Source organism: Dama dama, chromosome 23 (assembly GCF_033118175.1).
Source record: "Dama dama isolate Ldn47 chromosome 23, ASM3311817v1, whole genome shotgun sequence".
Classification (NCBI taxonomy): domain Eukaryota; kingdom Metazoa; phylum Chordata; class Mammalia; order Artiodactyla; family Cervidae; genus Dama; species Dama dama.
Window position 1 is genome coordinate 47,097,860 of NC_083703.1, and position 18,943 is coordinate 47,116,802.

Sequence of the window (18,943 nt, forward strand, 5' to 3'; positions counted from 1 at the left end):
ACTCTACTGCCCGCTTACCCCTGTATCCTGCTTCCAGAGCGTCATGAACATGATGCATGTGATCAGCATCCCCTATGCACTGATGAAGGTGAACCCGCTGTCCTGGATTCAGAAGGTCTGCCAGTACAAAGGTGCGTTGGGGGGCTGCCTCTGAGTGTCAACACATCTCACGATACAGGCGGTCACTCACTGCACCTGCTTCTCCTTTAGCAAAAGTGGCCTGTGTCAAATCTCGGGACATGCACTGGGCCTTGGTGGCGCACAGGGATCAGAGAGACATCAACCTCTCCTCTCTCCGGATGCTGATAGTGGCCGACGGCGCAAACCCCTGTAAGTGAAGGACCAGGCGGGTAGGAGGAGCCTCATTCCCTGGGCTTTGGTTTCCCCTTTTCTAGTGTTCACCTTAGTGAAGGAGAGTCTTACCAGGGCCTCAGGGCACCAGGGCCTGAAGGTCCATCCACAGCCCTGGGGTGGAGTCCTGGCTTTTCTCCTTCCTGATTCTGAGGAAATGTGACTTGTTAAACTCTTCTCTTTCTTTTAGCTGCAGAATGGTATGCAGTCATCAGATATGCAACAGTCCCTATGTACAGTTCCTTGGGATATAATAAGTGCTCAAGAAATACTAATTATAATTATTTTATGGTCCATAGCAGGTTTATTGATCAGGAAATTTACTTTGTCATTTTTAATGGAATTTCATTATCAAATTCTATACCAGAAACTACCTGGATAAAATAAGTGAGCAATTGCACAGAATACTATTAATATACCTTGAGAAATATTTCAGTCAGTTGCAACAGAAATTCTGCTAGCTTGTTTTTTATGGGAAGAGTATATAAGCTAGAAGCAAAGTGAATGAATGAAAATGAGTGAATGAATATTTCTGATCACATTAGTAAACTTTGCAGCATCTGTGTTTCTAAATTAAAGCATCATACACTTAAAGAACATCTGATCTGCAAACAGGTAATTTTGTATATTAGTTTTATAAGTGATTCTTCTGTTTACAATAGAACTCCATAAATTATGAACTGTTTAATACACAAATGGTTTTACCCATAACTCTGCAGAGTAATAGGTCTTAAAAGAAGCGAGGTAAACTTGTATTAGGAACTAGTTTAGCTGATAGGTTCCTGATAACTGTATATCTTGATCTCATCACTCATATTAATATAGAGGAATGTTTTCTTCATTTAGTTGGGTTTAGAGTTCTCTCTTGGAACATGCATATGGAAAATGGTAGAATAAGTCTCAGAAAAGTTATTAAAGTTAAGTTCTTCAGTCAGCAAAAATGTATGGTTAAATATAGAAGTTACATTTTTAAAATTCTTGAGTTCTGTGTTTGAGAATAGTATTAGCTTTCATTGTAACAGAAATGGTAGGTTATGTTAAATGAAGTATTTGTCCATGCTGCCTAATTCCACATGTGCCTAAATTATAACCTCAAAGGCATTTTATATTACGGGATATTTTTAATTGTCCACTGTCATCCCCTCTATCTGTCTAGGGTCTATTTCTTCCTGTGATGCATTTCTCAACGTCTTCCAAAGTAAAGGTCTACGCCAGGAAGTCATCTGCCCCTGCGCCAGCTCACCAGAGGCTCTCACTGTGGCCATCCGGAGGTACAAATCCGTTAACTCAGTGAGCAGCCTGGGGAGGGGTCTCATTCAGCAGCTAACAGAGGCCTGGAAGTCTTCGAAGTTTATCTTAGTGTGAGAATAAAAATAGGACCCAACTTTCAAGATGAGGTTTCATTCTCGTATATGCTAGAATGGATTTTCTGAAATAGTCTAAATTCATTAGTTAGAAGCTTACTTATCACTCTGGAGATTCACTGTGATTCCCAGGTCAGTGGAAGTCTGTCTGTAGGTATGCTGAGCAATGAACCTCGTCCTGGCAGGTTATGCATATTTTCATTTGCTTGTATTAGGCTCAGGTTTAACTTGAAGCTCCAGTACTTTGGTCACCTGATGCGAAGAGCTGACTCATTGGAAAAGATCCTGATGCAGGGAGGGATGGAAGGCAAAAGGAGAAGGGGACAGCAGAAGATGAGATGGTCAGATAACATCACTGACTCATTGGACATGAATTTGAGCAAACTCCGGGAGATGGTGGAGGACGGGGAGCCTGACATGCTGCAGTCCATGGGGTTGCAAAGAGTCTGACATGACTTAGTGTCTAATCAACATCAACAGAACAGAGTAAACAGATGAAATGAAAATTTTGTGGCCATCCCTTTTCCCTTTTACACATGGTTTTTATGTTGTCTTCATTTTCGGCAGTTCTGCATACACTGCACAGTAAACACACTAGTTTTCTGAGCTTTTGAACTATTCAACAGCACTTCAGAGGAATCTGGGGCCTGGGGTCTCCTGCTGTGTGGAGCTGGGCTGCTGGGGCTCTTGCTAAGGTCAGGAAATGCAATGCCCTTGGTCCTAGGTCACTCTAGCATCGCTGCCCATTTCAGAGCCATTGGTGCCTATCAGAGACAGGCTGTGGTTATGGCTCATAAGAGCTGACTTTGCTCAGGGTGAGAAGGGCTAGAAGGGCCTGTCTGGATTTGTCAGTAGTTCCCAGAAACACATATGGAGAAAATAAGCTTATGGTCACCAAAGAAGAAGGGGTTGGGGGAGAATAAATCAGGAGTTTGGATTAACAGATACACACTGCTATTTATTGAACACCAGAGACTTTAGAGTAGTGATGCTGTAGATTAGTGATCCCCGACCTTTTTGACACCCAGGACCAGTTTCCTGGAAGACAGTTTTCCGTGGATGGGGAAGGAGGTGGAGAGGGACAGGTGGTAGTTTGGGGATGATTCAAGTGCATTACTGTTTATTGTGCACTGTATTATTATTACATCAGCTCCACCTTAGATTATCAAGCATTAGATCCTGGAGGTTGGGGACCCCTGCTGTGCTTAGCATGTTGTTCAGTTGTTCAGTCATGTCCAGCTCTTTGCGACCTTGTGGACTGTAGCATGCCAGGCTTCCCTCTCCTTTACCATCTCCCAGGGTTTGCTTGAACTCAACGTCCTTTGAGTTGGTGGTGCTGTCTAACCATCTCATCCTCTGCCACCCCCTTTTCCTTTTGCCTTCAACCTTTCCCAGCATCAGGGTCTTCTCCAGTGAGTCGGCTCTTCTCATAAGGTAGCCAAGGTATTGGAGCTTCAGCTTCGGCATCAGTCCTTCCAGTGAATATTCAGGGTTGATTTCCTTTAGGATTGACTGGTTTAATCTTGCTGTCCAAGGGACTCTCAAGAGTCTTCTTTAGCACCACAATTCAAAAGCATCAGTTCTTTGGCACCCAGCCTTCGTTATGGTCCAGCTCTCACATCTGTATATGACTACTGAGAAAACCATTGCTTTAACTATACAGACCTTCCTTTGTTGGCAGAGAGATGTCTGTGCTTTTTAATATGCTATCTAGTTTTATCATAGCTTTCCTTCCATGGAGCAAGCATCTTTTAATTTCATGGCTGCAGTCACCATCCACAGTGATTTTGGAGCCCAAAAATAGAAAGTCTCTCACTGTTTCCATATTTCCCCATCTATTTGCCATGAAGTGATGGCACCAGATACCATGATCTTACTAGTTTTTTGAATGTTGAGTTTTAAGCTCTTAGTGGTTGTACACATGGAAGGTTTCTAGGCAGGAGATAGGCAAGGCAAGGAGTTATTGGTGAAAGAAAAGAAAAAATGGTTTCTGTGTGGTATGTTTTATTCCTGTCTCCTTATTCTTTCGTGTGTCTGTTACAGGCTTTTGGTTTGTGGTTGCCATGAATGTCATATATATATATTTTTTAATTGGAGGATAATTGCTTTACAATGTAATGTTGGTTTCTGCTATACAATAGCATGAATCAGCCTTAAATTTAAAAAATACAGAATGCTTCCTGAATTTGCATGTTATTCCTGCACAGGGTCCACGCTAATCTTGTCTGTATCATTCCAGTTTTAGTATATGTGCTGCTGAAGTGAGCACCATATATTTCAACCTGTGTATATATGCATCTGTTTTAAGTTGATGGTCACTTAAGTTTTCAGTAAGTTTGAGCACATTCTAAAAGCACTCCATTTTTACTTCCACCCCCCCCCCATTTTGTTTTTGATGTCTTATTTTACATTTTTTTTTCTGTTTTACATTTTTTATTTTGGTGAGTTGCTTAACTGCTTATTGTGGATATAGATGATTTTACTACTCTTGTCTTTGAACCTTCCTACTAGCTTCACAGGTGGTTGATCCACTACCTTTACCACTACCACTACCTGTTTGCCTTTACCAGTGAGATTTTTCTTTAATAATTTTTTATATCTAGTTATGTCCTTTTCCACTTATAAAAGTCCCTTGAACGTTTCTTGTGAGAATGGTTTAGTGGTGATGAACTCCTACAGCTTTGCTTTTCTGTAAAATTCTTCTCCCTTCTTCAAGTCTGAATGAGAACCTTATGGGTAGAGTCTTCTTAGTTCTATGTTTTTCTTTTCAGCCTTCTGAGTATGTCTTGTCAAACCCTCTGGGTTGCAGAGTTTCCCTGAAAAGTCGACTGATAGTCTTATGTGGATTCCCTTATATGTAACTAGTTGCTTTTCCCTTGCTGATTTTAAGATTCTCTCTTATCTTTAACCTTTGCCATTTTATTTCAGTGTGTATTAGGGAGATCTCTTTGATTTCATCCTGACACCACAGTGTTTCCTGGACTTCAAGGTCTGTCTTCTTTCCCAGGTCAGGAAAGTTCTCAGCCATTATTTCTTTAGACAGGGTTTCTGTCTCTTCTCCTTCTGTGACCCTATACTGTGAACATCAGCACACTTGATGTTGTCCCAGAGGCCCCTTAAACTGTCCTCCTGTCTTTTGTTTCTTTTTTCTTTTCCTGTTGGATGATTTTTACTACCGTGTTCTCCAGATGGCTGATGGATTCCATGCTCTCTAAGCTGAACTGTTGGGTCCCTCTAGTGTCATTTTCATTTCTGTTATTCTTTAGTTCCGTTTGGTTCTTTTCACATTTTCTGTGCCTTTGGGGAAATTCCTCCATTCTTCCACTCAGTTCCTCCATTCTTTTCCCAAGTTCAGTGAGCATATTCATGACCAGTAGTTTGAACTCTGATAAACTGCTGATCTCTGCTTCACTGAGTTATTTTTCTGAGTTTTTTGCATGGCTTTGACCATGTGATGTCATGCCTTTGAGGTGCCCTGTGGTTCCGGAGATACAGCACCTGTTGGCAGCACACATCTGTCTGCAGTGCCTCAGAAAATGGTTTACTTTGTGCAGTAAAGTGAACAGAGCACTGGAGATGACCGGCCTCAGACAGCCAGCAAATTCCCACGTGCTGAGATGCTCACAGAGAATCTCCACTGTGGAGATGTGCTACCTGACCACCTATTTTGATTTTGATGTGACTTGAAATCACAAACTTCATGCCCATCATACCTGGTAGGAGAGAGGTTCTAGGGGGCAGTTCAGGGTGCATTTCAAGACCAGCCAGGTGCTCGCCATAGTGTTATTTACCTTGAGTTTGTCCAAAACGTGTACATTTGAAAAAGTGCTTTTCAGTCTTACCTTGATTTTCACAACCACCTCCTGTGATAGAAAGGGCAGAGGGTAGACTGACTTACTGATTAAGTCACTGTGGACCAGTTAGACCTGTGCCTCCTCCCTGCACCTGGCACATCAGCCCCAGTGCCCTCACCCCGTGTCTGCTCCAGGCTGTGTGTAGCCACTGTCCCTCCTGTTGCCCCCCTCCCAGGCTTCACATGAGTTCCCTGTCCATGAGGAGTTCAGGTTAGATCCAGGGGCTTGTGAAAATTGGGGGCTGGTCTTCATCTCTTAGGTCTTGGCCACTGTGGACTCAGTTCTCCTTTCATGTGGGAAGGAGAGGTGGAGGCCGAGTAGACATGATTTTTAGTTTAAGCCTCCACTCCCGTCCTCTGTTACCATCCACTGGAGCCACATTTAAGCACACCCCACACCTTCTCCAGCTCCAGCATCCTGTCCAGTTTGCCGGGGGACATCCAAACCCAACACTTTCTTCCACTGCCTCCCTGAGTTCCCACCCTTCTGCCCTGCTGTCCCATCTGACCAGGAGCCACAAGGCCACACAGTCTGTCTGGTCACGCCCCTTCTTGGTCTCATCCTCCCTCCCTGTGGCCAGACCTCCTGGTCTCTGGTGTGCCCCTAGGGCAGCATGGCTAAGGCCTGCCCTGACCACCCCATGCTCACATGACTTACTGTGATGCCCTGTCAGCATTTGCTTCCTTCTCACAGGCTGGCAGATTCACTGGTGTATTATTGCTTATTCTCTGTCTCTGGCTGATGGTTGGTGTTTAGTATATATTTTGTTAATAGATGAATAAAAGAAAAATGGAAAATATGTAAAGTGAGGCATAAAAGTCACTTGCTGTACACTTACAATGACCCTTTGTAATTCACCAGCAGCAAAAGGCTGTGAAAAGTTCAGCCCTTTCCCACATGTCTGTATACTGGATGTGTACACTCACCTAAGCAGAAAGATGTAGGTTTGCATTTTACCTGAGTGAAGTCATGTGGGTTTTTGTTTGTTTGCTTTAATTTCATTTGACTGACTAGGTGCAGCTAACTGCATAAAGTTATAGTATCATGATCTGATTCCCTGAGAAAGCAGCAGCAGCAGAAAGGCCATGTCCCTACTGCCCACACGCCCATGAGGCTGGTCCTGAGATGGGCTGAGACAGGGGAGAGGGAGAAGGCATGGACACAGGTAGGGTGTGGGGCAGCATCCTGGGGCTCTGGGGTGATGCTCTAATGCCAGGGAAGACCTGCATGTGCTGCGTTTGAGCTGTGAGTGCTGGCTGTGCAGGGAGGGCATTGCTCTGTGACGGTGTCATACTCAGACAGCGTGACAGTGAAGTGGGTGACAGGGTCTCTGTCTCGGGGTGAATGTAGATGAAAAACACATGCTAAACTCTTGTTTAGAACCTGTTTCGTTCACCATCCTTGTTTCTTACATGTTCATATTTAAGTTCATTTTCAAGCAAACTTGTGAGAACACTCATTTTTTTTTGGAACATCTTCCTTTATAGGCTGTGTGACCAGTGGCTAGAGGTCAGATTCCTGTTCTGTCTGGTATCCACACACATGGCTGTGTCTACAGAATGGTCTTGCTTTTGGAATATGAATCTGTCTTTTTGTGTTTTGTGCTTTTTTTTTTCCTGAAACTTGAAGTGCACTTTGCACACTTAAGAAGTGAGAGAGCAAGTTATTAAGTAAAAACAGCTTTGATCCATTCTATTCACTCAAGTTTTGAGTGGGGGCCTGGGAGGCCTCATCATTGCTCCTGTGGATTTGGGAGTGAGGACAAACTGGACACTTTCTTAAATATTATAAAATCAGCATGGGAAGCATTGCAGCACTCACACTTTGTCTAGTACTCACAGGATGATCTTTAAAAGAAAACGTAAAAAAGCAAAAAACAAGTGATTGGCTGCCTTGTCAGTCTGTTTCTGTTGCTGAGTCCTTCATTCTCACTTGAAGGGTTGGGAGCTGATTTTTTCCTTTATGCTGTTGTCTGAGCATTTGTGCCCTGTCTGAATAACCTTCCCAGGACAGCTTGTTTACCCTGTGGTGAAGAGATTGAACTTGCAGTAAAGAGCTGGAAGCAGATGATTGCCCGCTTGGCTTTTGTCCATTTAAGTAGAAAATGGCACTGAGTGGTTGGCCTGTGGTCCTCAGTGAAGAAAAATTGCCGATGCATCTCCATTGCGCAGACTTTCTGAACACATATTGCTCTGTGATGGTCTTCTGTTAAAATGTTTGTAAATCTTCAAGCCAGCTTGTTACAGGGAAGCTGCTTGGGCAGCCAGTGGATCTGGGTGTGGAAGCCAGGAGGGCTGGCCTTCTGAGGCTGCTCTGAGTTGGTCTTGCCAGAGTGGACACCAGGTTTTGTGGCTTGACACCCGTGGTCATGGCTACTAAGTAATGTTGATGTCCCTGTTCTTGAAGGCAGCAGCAGGCCTCTCACCTACATGAAAGGGAGTGTCCTGGAAGGTTCGGGTGCGAGAAGGACACAGTCAACCTCCGGATCCTGCTTGGAAAGGAGCAGGGAGTACCTGTGCACTGGAGAGCTGGCAGCAGGGCCCTGGCCAATGTCTGGGCCAGCAGTGTGCATCCAGATGAATGTTTAGTATTTTTTTCTCTGAAAGCTAATTGTAGAATAAAAATTACTGGAGAAGTAAGGATCCATGACGCCTAAACTCAACAGAAGAATTACAAAACCAGGACAAGATGGATGCCAATAGGTTGTTTTCTGGACTGGGTTTCTCCTTGGTTGTATTTGATTGTATCTCCATCTCTAAAATATAGATGATAGAGCCCATTGTTTAACAGCTACATTGTGATAATATTGATTGAACTAAGAAAACTTTTTGTGGCCCTTTTAACTACAAGGTATTCTTTCAGTACCTTGACACTTTGGCAATTAAAAAAAAAAACTGTGTGTATATATATATATATAAAACACAGTAGTTAAGTCAGTAATTCCAAAGAATGGTAAAGATACCCCTGTGCCACCATAAATATTTCCACCTTGAAAAAGTATCTAATTTAGTAGTTAGAAAGCTGGTCAGAAACAAAAGGCAAAGATAGCAAACATGGAACTGTCCTTACCATGTAGCCCCTAGGTTATACTGAAATTTGACGATTTCTTGACAGAGGCAAACCAACTAGTGATCCAGACTGAAAAACAGTTAACACAGCCTATGGGGTTGAAGTGGGGTTTTCAAGAATATTTTTGACTGCCCCAAAATGTCAGAGTTTGGAGATCCATAATCTTATTTTTAAAACATAAGAGATAAAAATACATTGTTCGTCATTTTATCTAAAAATTTAGATAAAATTTTAAAACTTCTCTAACAAAATAGTTTGGAGATGATAATCATCTAAATTAAAATGACTTAATGAGGTAGCAGTGAAGAGCAGAGATGAATATTATCTCATTGTCCTGATCATGTGTGTTTGAGTTGATTTTACTGTGTTTGGTGTTATACTGAATTGAGCACAGAAGTTTGCTTTAATGGAGACTGAGGTTCACAAAGGGAGATGCTGGGAAGTAGCCTCCCTAACCCCAGACTTGCAGACTGTCTCCCTGCTGGTTCTAGATGATTGCTCTCTGACAGGGAAAAGTAACCAGGACAAATGAAGAACACATCTTGTAAACAATGTGTATGGTGTGATCCCTTTTCTGGCTGAGAGAATATAAAGCCTCTATAAGTAATAGATTTAGCAGAAAAAAAATCTAACTACATACTTACTGAATAGGTGAGGGTGTGATATAGGGAGAAACGTTCCTTTGTATGTTACTCAGCTCTTAAAATGGTTTTTTAATGTGGCATGTATTGCTCTCATCAGAGAAAAGGGACAAAACTACATTAAAATAACTCCTAATTTGGGGAATATTATGTTTCAACCTTGTGCCTTTGTTGTCCCAGCTAGCCGAGGTCTTGGAGGATGTCAGTGGCACTAAGAAGATGTAGTTACCTTGTTGAGTCCCAGCAGTGGAAGTCCTCAGAATCTTTGTCGCTGACTTGACCCCACTTAGCATCGCTGCATGTTTAAGCCTGGCTAGCTGTTTGCACAGTGTTGATGTATTCATTGCATGTGTGGGAGTTCTTTCTTTAGGCCTTGTAGAAGCGTGATCAACTCAAAGCTGATCATGTTGAGTGTGTTAGAGGCTAAAAATGGCACCACAAATAACAGTGGGTACAGACTGCCCACTGAAGGCCTTCTCTATCAGCTCCTTCCTTGCGGGGCCTCTTCTTTGGCTTCAAATGGGCTTTTCCCTTTTTCCACCATGGCGGTGTTCGCCATTCCTAGCTGTGTGCTTTCTTAGACTGTGAAGACAGCTCTGTGTGGTCCTGAGATTGCCAGGATGGTTCCTCCTGTAATTTGTGTTCTGTGTGAGATGCATAAGTACACTGTTCATCTTGGAATTGAACCTGGAAGCTGACAAATGGGTCTGTGGCACTCTCGGCCATTATTCAGCTTACTTGTTTTGATTATTAAAGTAGATGTTTTGAAATTCCTAAGAATCTTGCTTATTGGGATTGGTTTTTCTCCCCTCACCTAGTTTATCTCCTTGGATTTTTTATTTCCTAGGAGGGTGTTAATGGAGGAAAAGATCACCTGACTTGGTTAATAATCCTGGAAATACAAATTGAAATAACAATGAGAAATGCATTTTACTCACCATATTGGAAACACTTATAAGGTTGGTGATCAGTGTCAGCACAGGTGTGTGGAAACAGGTAAGGCTGAGGGCAGCTTAGCTTAGCACCAAGGTGGAAGACACGGGTTCTGAAGCTAGTCTGGGCGTGCTGCCTGGCCAACCCCACCACCGTCACCCTGGTGGTGCATGTCCTGTCTATGAGTGAGGAACGGTCATGCCTATCTCATTGGCTTGTGTGAAGAAGCCATTAGTTAACATACGTAAAATGCTTAAGAACAGCATTCTGAGCCCATAGTGCAATGGACTGTGAGTGAAAACATAGTAATATTCATTCACTCTTGGTGGGATTGCAAAATGACACAGTCTTTTGAGAAGGTGTGTGCGTGCATGCTTAGTCATGTCCCACTCTTTGCAACACCAAGGACTGTAGCCCACCAGGCTCCTCTATCCATGGAATTCTCCAGGCAAGAATATTAGAGTGGGTTGCCATTTGCTTCTCTATTTTGAGAAGGTATTTAGGCTTTATTAAAATTTTAAATGTATATGCTCTTTGATCACTCTATTCCCTTTCTAGGTATGTATCTTACAGAAATATTTCCAAATGCATACAAATTAAATGAAAGAAAAATGTGTTCATATTATTGAACACCATGTAATAATTAAAGCAGGTCAGTTCGTTGGTATGTCCGGGACACATCCTGTATGTGTTAACAGGCACACACCCATGTGGGAAGTTCTGTGAGGTGTTTGGTGAGAACAGCAAGTTGCAGAAGAATGTGCACATGGGGTTCTGCTTCTCTTTGGTGTAAACATATTTGTGTGTGCACATACTTTATAGGCAATAGGGCCAAAAAGACTGAAACTTCACTCTTACCGTGGGTAGTGGCTGCCAGAGGAGGGGGTGGGGCTGGAGGTGAGCAGAGTCTTAGCCTTCTGCCATGTGTTCTCATGCAGAGCTTGCTGTGTCCATCCGAAGGGTGTGCTCACATTACTCATACCACTGTTTTAAAATTTCATGAGAAAACTTACAGTGAACTAAAAATTGCCTAGTCTTCTAGGCCAGAGGAAGGGAAAGTGTTGGGAAAGGAGACAGGATGGTTGGGCAGGGGCTCCTCTGTGGGGCTGAATCCCCACAAGCCCTTCCACTCACACAGGCAACTAAGTTAATATTTCTGAGCCTTGGTTTTCTATTTTGTAAAATGGGAGAGTAGCAATGCCTCTGCAGGTTCACGGTCATGAGTAAGTTGGTGTGTAAAGGGCTCAGGACTATCTGGCACATGAAATGCCCAGTTGAGCACAGCTCCCGCTCCCTCCTTGGCACAACGGGTCCTGTGGAAATTTTGGGGGACACAACCAGGATTGCAGGGGTGTGAGCAAGTGAGCAGCAAGGCCAAGTACTGTGCCTGGGAGTTAAGGTGCTTCTGTGCTGCCTTCTTGCATGTATTTTGCAAAGCTGCCAAGAAAGTCTGACTTGCAGGGACTCTGTTAAATATAATATATGGCATAGATTACAGTAATGCAAAGTTAGTACTGTTGGTTTACATTTAGGTGAGTGAACTCAGTCTTCCCATAAATAGCATTTTACAAACATAATTGAAAATTTCCTGTAATAAATGCAGTTCATGATTTTAAGATATTTAAATACTGGATGTTGGAAAGTGGATCTCGTATCTAAGACACTGCTGGGTCATGAAAGAACTTCTCGCCCTGGCTTCTTGGTCACAACGTATCAGTTCTTAAATCTTCCCATACTTGGGATATGTCTTGGCTGGTTCAGCATTTTGCTTTCATGTGGATTTTTAAAATAAAAACAGGAGTACCTATAAATTTTATTAAGAATGTTCATTTGCTTGGGCTTTAGTAACAGTTCACAGCTCTGGGGTCTTAGTGTCTGAGGTTAAGTTGTCAGCAGGGTTGGCTCTGTCTGGAGCTCTGAGGGCAATCTGTTCTGGGCATCTCTCCAACTTCTGGTGGTGCCAGCAACCCTGGCTTGTAGACCTATAACCCTTTACAAACTACTTATTTCTGCAAAGACCCTGTTTCCCAACAAAGTCACGTTCTGGGTACAGGGGGTTGGCACAGGAACATGTCTTCTGGAGGGAGCATATTTCTGTCCACAGCAGGTGCTCAGGCTGATGATTCTGACTCTCAACATGAGGTCTTGATTGAGGATGAGGGTGAGGGAGTCCTGGCCCCCTAGGGTTTCTGCGAGGCTCCTCTTTCATTTTACAATTTTATTGGAGCCTTTAGAAAAGATACAGCCAGGAGATCAATATCAGTTCTACTGTTTGGGGCTCATTTCCAGGTGGTTTCATGTGGGTCTTATTATTTGGGCAACTTTGCTTTTGTATTCTTTAGTGCTACTCCTCTTGGTTGTTACAGATGGAATAGTTTGATTTTCAGACTCTTTATTTTTTTTAATTGAAATGTAACTGATATATATGCTTCTTTTTAACATATACCAATAACTTGATTCAAATACCCGTTATTGCAAATTTTAGCTTTTGCTTCCCCATTTATGTTTTTTAGTTTCATTATAAACCTTCATGAAATACTTCAAAGCCACATGGCAGACTGCTATCTATAGTTTGTATTTTAGGTCCTAAAACACTTTAGGTGTTTGTATTGGGTTGGCCAAAAAGATCATCTGGCTTTTTCCAGCAATCGTATAGAAAAAAATATTTGGAAAATTAGAGAAACAAACGTGAAGTTTACCGAAATTATATTCTCTCACTCTGCTCACATTGAAGAATCTTTCGTTTTCAGGGATAAAATCCATGATCCTATAAATGTTTTGTTTATTCACTGATCTAATCGGCAGACATTTTTTACTGGACGCTACTCCAGGGGTGGGGGTTCAGCAGTGACCAGAGGAAAGCCCCTGCCCTCATGGAGGAGGCCTGGGTAGATGGTTAGAAGGTACCTGTTGTGGAGGAGGGCATGGAGGTGCTATTAGTGGGGTGACGAGCCACCCTGGGGGACAGTGAAGGAGAGGGCCATGAGGCACCCTGCTGGAGGCGAGGAGGAGGCCTGGGCCCCAGGTAAGTGGATGGGCATGGAGGGCGAGCACCACCAGATGCTGAGTGGAAGCAGTGAGGACACAAGTGGAGGTGAGCTGGGGTGGCGACAGCAGACCCTGGATGTGGGAAGCTGTACCTTCCCTAACCATCAAGCACTTGATAGCTGGTCTCTCATCCAAATAATTGCCAGTTCTTAAACCTGAGAGTGCGCACACTCAGCATACGTCTGACCTGGAGGCCACACTCACAGTCTGGCATTTCTGTTGACTGCTGTCATTTTCCTTCCTGGAGACTTGAGTTTCCCTTCTTAGCCATTTTCAAACCTAGAAGATCCGACCTTGCAGGGAGAAGGAGTAAGTTGGAGGAGTTGGTTGGTGTCTAGTGCACACATGTAAGGGGAAGGCAGGGACACAAGGGAGCCCTGTGGGATCTCCATGCTTCTCAGGAGTCTAGCAGTTTTTAGGAGCAGACCTCAGTGTGTCCTGAGCAGAGAACACAGGGCGTGTGACAGCTGTGTCTGCCCTTAGGGCCTGAAGGGGCAGCCTTGGTGTGCAGGTGGCATGTGGACACGCGTGTCTGTGTTCAGACAGCTGACATACTTCTAATCAGACGCAACCTGTCCTCATAGGCCCACCGACGACAGCAACCAGCCCCCAGGCCGCGGCGTCCTGTCCATGCATGGGCTGACCTACGGGGTCATCCGCGTGGACTCGGAGGAAAAGCTGTCTGTGCTCACCGTGCAGGACGTCGGCCTCGTGATGCCTGGAGGTGAGGGTGGGGGTGGGTGCAGAGCCACAGGCTGGAGAACTAGCACCCTTCAGCCTTTCCTGAGGGCCCGCCTCGATGGGGAGTCTGAGGCAAAGATGGAGCTTCCCGTGGGACAGGGAGGCTTTCTATTCAGACAGGCTCAAGAGACTGGAGCAGGTGTCCTGTGCTCATTGGTTTCAGGGCTCAGACTGTGTCCTGGAGGCCTTGTGCACTGGCTGATGACACACGCCATATGGTCTGTTCTCAGTGTCATCCTCATGTCTGCATGGTGTGTAAATCCCATTTACACCGTAAACTTACAGCAGTGCACAGCTATGAAATGTTTTACTGAAACAAGAAAATCACAACTTGCTTCAGGGACTCTGAGGGCCTGTTCTCTTTCACTTGTGGTTTTGCTGCAGATGCTGCTTCTGTTTGTGTTCTTTTTTGTATCCATTTATTTCTCCTCTCCAGCTCCCCCCACTCCCTCTCTAAAGTCACCTGTGCTTCCTGTTTTGCATTCAGCCATCATGTGTTCGGTGAAGCCGGACGGGGTTCCCCAGCTGTGCAGGACAGACGAAGTCGGGGAGCTCTGCGTGTGTGCAGTGGCCACGGGCATGTCCTACTACGGCCTCTCGGGTATGACCAAGAACACCTTCGAGGTAGGTGGCAGGTGAGCCCCATCGGACAGCTTTTGCCAGGTGTGTGGAATAGATGTGAAAGGAGATGGTGATTTCTCAGTAAAATATATTCATGGTAATTAAAATGGTTGTACTTTCTCCTGCCATTTTATATAGCTTTTTTGATAAATTTGGCTTAGCAGCCTTGTTTTCGCCTCATAACCAGAGTTGAGAAAGAGCAAGTACAGTTTCTCTAGAGGCGGCCTTTTTCTCATTGCCATTCTCACCCATCTAGAAAGAGCAGCAGCTGATGGGTGGGGCTGGGGAGCGCGCAGCCCTGCCGAGGGAGGGCGCAGTGGCCTCCTTAGGGACTGTCCGCCTCGACTAAGCATTCACACTACACAGCTGCCTCCACCACATAAGCGTGTGTCCGTGCTGTGTGCACATGGTGTGGTGTGCAGTTAGCACACACATGTGCACACTGCCTGGTAAACCCAACATTCTCAGAATTCTTACCATTTCACCAAGTGTGCTGACCTTAGGAGGAGCACACTTTGACTAAGTTGTATGTTAGCAAATAGAGTTGATTGGGGATACATTTTTTAAAGGCTATAAATATAACTTTGTGAACACATGTGATGTGGCTTGTACAGGCAGATCTGTTGAGTCTGGATTCAGGTTTCTAAGTGCCCTTGAAACTGAGCCAGACACGGTCTAAATGAAACCTGTCTTCTATTCTGTGTGGCTTATGTGTTAGGTGGGAGGAAACTAGGGGTCGAGTTTGAACTTGTGGTGGGGCTGCTCCCTCTGTATTTTTGAGTGTGTTTCCAGTAAGGAAGACGACAGCAGTGTAATGAACAAGAATCATTTTACTACTGACAGATGTTATTTAAAGTGTGCCTTGCTTCTCCACTTAACCATTTTTATGCTGTGGTTTTATAAGCAGAAGAATGAATTAGAGTTCGTTAGACTGTGGCAGGCTTCTTCAGAGGGCCCTGCATGTGGGCCAGGGACAAGCTGTGAGAGTGGGAACGGGGAAAGGGGATGTATCCGCAGGCGGGCGCTCATGGCAGCTGTGCAGATCTGGACTTCTCCCACCAGGGCCAGGTGAAGAGACCGAGCAGAGGGAAGCAGGAGCAGTGGGTTTCACAGAGGAGGGCGGAGGTCAGGCCCCAGCAGGCACTCAAGAGTTCCTTGTCCCCAGGTGTTCCCAGTGACGAGCTCAGGGGCCCCGGTCAGTGAGTACCCCTTCGTGAGGACGGGCTTGCTCGGCTTCGTTGGCCCTGGAGGGCTTGTGTTCGTGGTGGGCAAGATGGACGGACTTATGGTGGTCAGCGGGCGCAGACACAACGCCGACGACATCGTGGCCACAGCACTGGCTGTGGAGCCCATGAAGTTCGTCTACAGAGGAAGGTGGGTGTGCTCTGTGGTTTGTATGGTTCTCCACAGGCTACACTTTTTATATAAAGCTGCAGAAAATTGCTTAAACTAATGGGACTCTCTGTCCTCCTCTGTACACTGAAGCCCCTGAACTCTGTCACTTCTGCGATTCTGTGCAGTTCTTAATGTCCAATTTTATGAAAATTTTCTGAGCCCGATAAATGTATTTTCACTAGGTTCTCCAAGTTAAAGAATCATATCCATTTGAAAAGCATATTTTTAATTAATAAACTACACAAAGAAAAGAACCAAGCATTTATCTTGTTGCAGTTCATTCACCCAAAGGTAGCAAATGAGCTGTAAACTGCCTCCCGTGGGTTCCTGCTGGGTGGTGTTCCTAACCCCTGCTTGGCACACAGCCAATGCTGGATCACTGACCATGGCTCCTGAGGTTTTGCTGATTTGGAGGAAGTCAGCTGCTCTGGGTTTCGCCCTGTGTAGCTGAGCTGGCAGGAGCAGGAAGACGTAGAGCTTCGGGTTGGGTGTAGCCCAGCCACCTTTGTGCAGAGGACCCCCCCACAGAGGGCCAGTCTGTGCTTCCCCTGAGAGAATCTGGGCTAGCAGAAAACCAAAACTCCCCAATGGCAAAGTTCTGCTCACTGGGAGAATATTGCTTCGCAGGTACAAACTCAAGATGCAAATTGCAGGTCCCAGTAAATTTCAGCAGTTTTGATACCTGCGCAACTCCTGTCTGTCCTGGCTTGAGACCCATTGCCCAAGCTGCAGCAGGCTGCTTCCACAAGAAGTGTGGCAGTCGTCCTCCACCTGCCCCCTGGCTTTGTCAGACTTCTCCCCCTGTGCTTTTGTGGGTGAGCGCCTGGAAGTTGGCAGCTGCAGTTTTTCTTTCCCGGGGGGTAGTTGGTGCGAACCTCTGAGCTCTCTGGTCATAGTAGCTGTGAAGCCCTTCATGGCAGGCCAGTCCTTCTGTGAGCATCTCCAGCACGTGCTCACCAACGTGTCCTGTCTGCATCCACAGAATAGCCGTGTTTTCAGTGACTGTCCTGCACGATGAAAGGATTGTGATTGTGGCTGAGCAGAGGCCAGACTCCACGGAAGAGGACAGCTTCCAGTGGATGAGCAGGGTGCTGCAGGTAGCTTGCGCCTGCCCCGAGCCCCCTCCCTGCTCACATCATTTTCCCTGTGCCATTGAGCGCTCTGCTTATCCCTCCTTCTGACCAGAGACTCATCAGCTGCAGAACCTGGGCTTGCCTCCTGGGGGTGGGGAGCTAAATAGACCTGGCCTAGGGGTCAAAGGTGTGCAGAGCTGCTCCCATTCACTCATGGAGGTCGCAGCAGGAGTTCTTGTTATGACTTTGAGAGCGTGCTTTTTTCCTCCCAGTGTCCGTTCTCACGTGTGTGGTGTTCCACGCATGCTCTGTGACCTGTGTGTTCTGCTTGGGTTGGTGACCTGCCTTCCTGACCTCAGTGTCTCCATGATGGGAGCTTTGCGGGTGCTGCATGTGCTTCTGCGTGTTATGCTGTGCACAGTCTGAGTATTGGCTCTTTGTCTGTTCACTATACCTGCTTCACATGGTTCTTTCTCTTCTGGCTTTCCAGGCAATCGACAGTATACATCAAGTTGGGGTTTATTGTCTGGCCTTGGTTCCAGCAAACACCCTCCCCAAAACCCCTCTTGGGGGCATCCATTTGTCAGAAACGAAGCAGCTCTTCCTGGAGGGCTCACTTCACCCTTGCAATGTCCTCATGTGTCCCCACACATGCGTTACAAACCTGCCTAAGCCTCGGCAGAAGCAACCAGGTACGTCTGAAGGGCTGTGAGGGCCTGGGGTGGTCCTGGGTCTGGGTGAGGGCCACACCAACCCTGTTCTCAGCCTTCCTCTTCTCCAGCCTCTGGTCATACACTCTGTCAGGTCAGCCTCCTCCTAAACACTGTCTTGCTGCCACATGTGGGAAGAAGGTAGTGGAGTCCAGGCCCAGGGCGAGGGCCGCTGGGAAGGAGAGGTGCTGGCAGTACCTGAGCCCAGCCTCCCTGGCAGGTGTCAGACCTCCTTGAGGACTCTGGCAAAGCACCTCTCAGGGTCACCGCTCCTTCCTACAGACGTTAGAATAAAACCTGCAAACCTCTTCGATAGCTTACAGCCCTTGGAGCCTGTGAGGAGTTCTGCAGCTTCATTTGTGGTGTCATCATGATGCTGAACATTTGTCTGCTGATTTGCAGTTTAGTGAAAGTGAAAGTCGCCCAGTTGTGTCTGACTCTTTGTGACCCCATGGGCTATACATTCCATGGAATTCTCCAGGCCAGAATACTGGAGTGGATAGCCTTTCCCTTCTCCAAGGATCTTCCCAACTCAGGGATCAAACCCAGGTCTCCTGCATTGCAGGCGGATTCTTTACCAGCTGAGCCATAAGGGAAGCCCAAGAATACTGGAGTGGGTAGCCTATCCCTTCTCCAGCAGATCTTCCTGTTTCAGAAATCAAACCAGGGTCTACTGCACTGCAGGCGGATTCTTTACCAACTGAACTATCAGGGGACATGTAATTATAAATCATCTGACTTGGTCCTCCTAGCAACGATTATGCTCTTTAAGGTGGTACCCAGTTATCAGTGAAGAGGAATTTATTGCAAGAATGTGGTGTTAGTATAGTGATGGAAAGCCCCCAGCCCCCAGGCTTGACATGCAAACAGACCAGGGGGGCGGCCAGGTGAGCCCAAGGGGTGTTAGAATGACGAGTAGCAGGCCTGGCACAAGCCGCCCATGCCTATATACATTATTGGTATTAACCTGTCTTATCCTCTTGGAGCCTTAAGGAGTGGGTGTTCTTGTCTCCATTTTACAAGGAAATGAGATCATGCCACAGAGGGGTTCAGGAACTAACCCAAGGCTGTAGGGCCAGAGTATTGGAGAGACAGACCCAGGCCTGATGCTCTTTGCTCCACTGATGAAGCATGGCAGCAGGG

General features: G+C 45.7%; 1 protein-coding gene and 1 non-coding gene across 14 annotated transcripts in view; one reads left to right on the top strand and one right to left on the bottom strand.

Annotated features, from left to right (window-relative positions):
* DIP2C (disco interacting protein 2 homolog C) overlaps positions 1-18,943 on the top strand; it is a 294,103-nt gene that overhangs the window by 222,979 nt on the left and 52,181 nt on the right. For all 13 annotated transcript variants that reach the window (XR_009690071.1, XR_009690072.1, XM_061126603.1 and 10 more), the window contains 8 exons: positions 38-131; positions 211-330; positions 1,508-1,622; positions 13,845-13,984; positions 14,489-14,625; positions 15,788-15,996; positions 17,000-17,114; positions 17,581-17,782. Coding sequence is in view for 11 of the 13 variants with exons in the window: in XM_061126603.1 (XP_060982586.1) it covers positions 38-131; positions 211-330; positions 1,508-1,622; positions 13,845-13,984; positions 14,489-14,625; positions 15,788-15,996; positions 17,000-17,114; positions 17,581-17,782 (1,132 nt within the window). In the remaining 2 variants the exon portion in view is untranslated. The remainder of the gene's footprint in view (positions 1-37; positions 132-210; positions 331-1,507; positions 1,623-13,844; positions 13,985-14,488; positions 14,626-15,787; positions 15,997-16,999; positions 17,115-17,580; positions 17,783-18,943) is intronic.
* On the bottom strand, positions 3,878-3,984 carry LOC133045308 (U6 spliceosomal RNA). Its single transcript, XR_009690187.1, has one exon. It is a non-coding gene; the product is annotated as a U6 spliceosomal RNA (small nuclear RNA).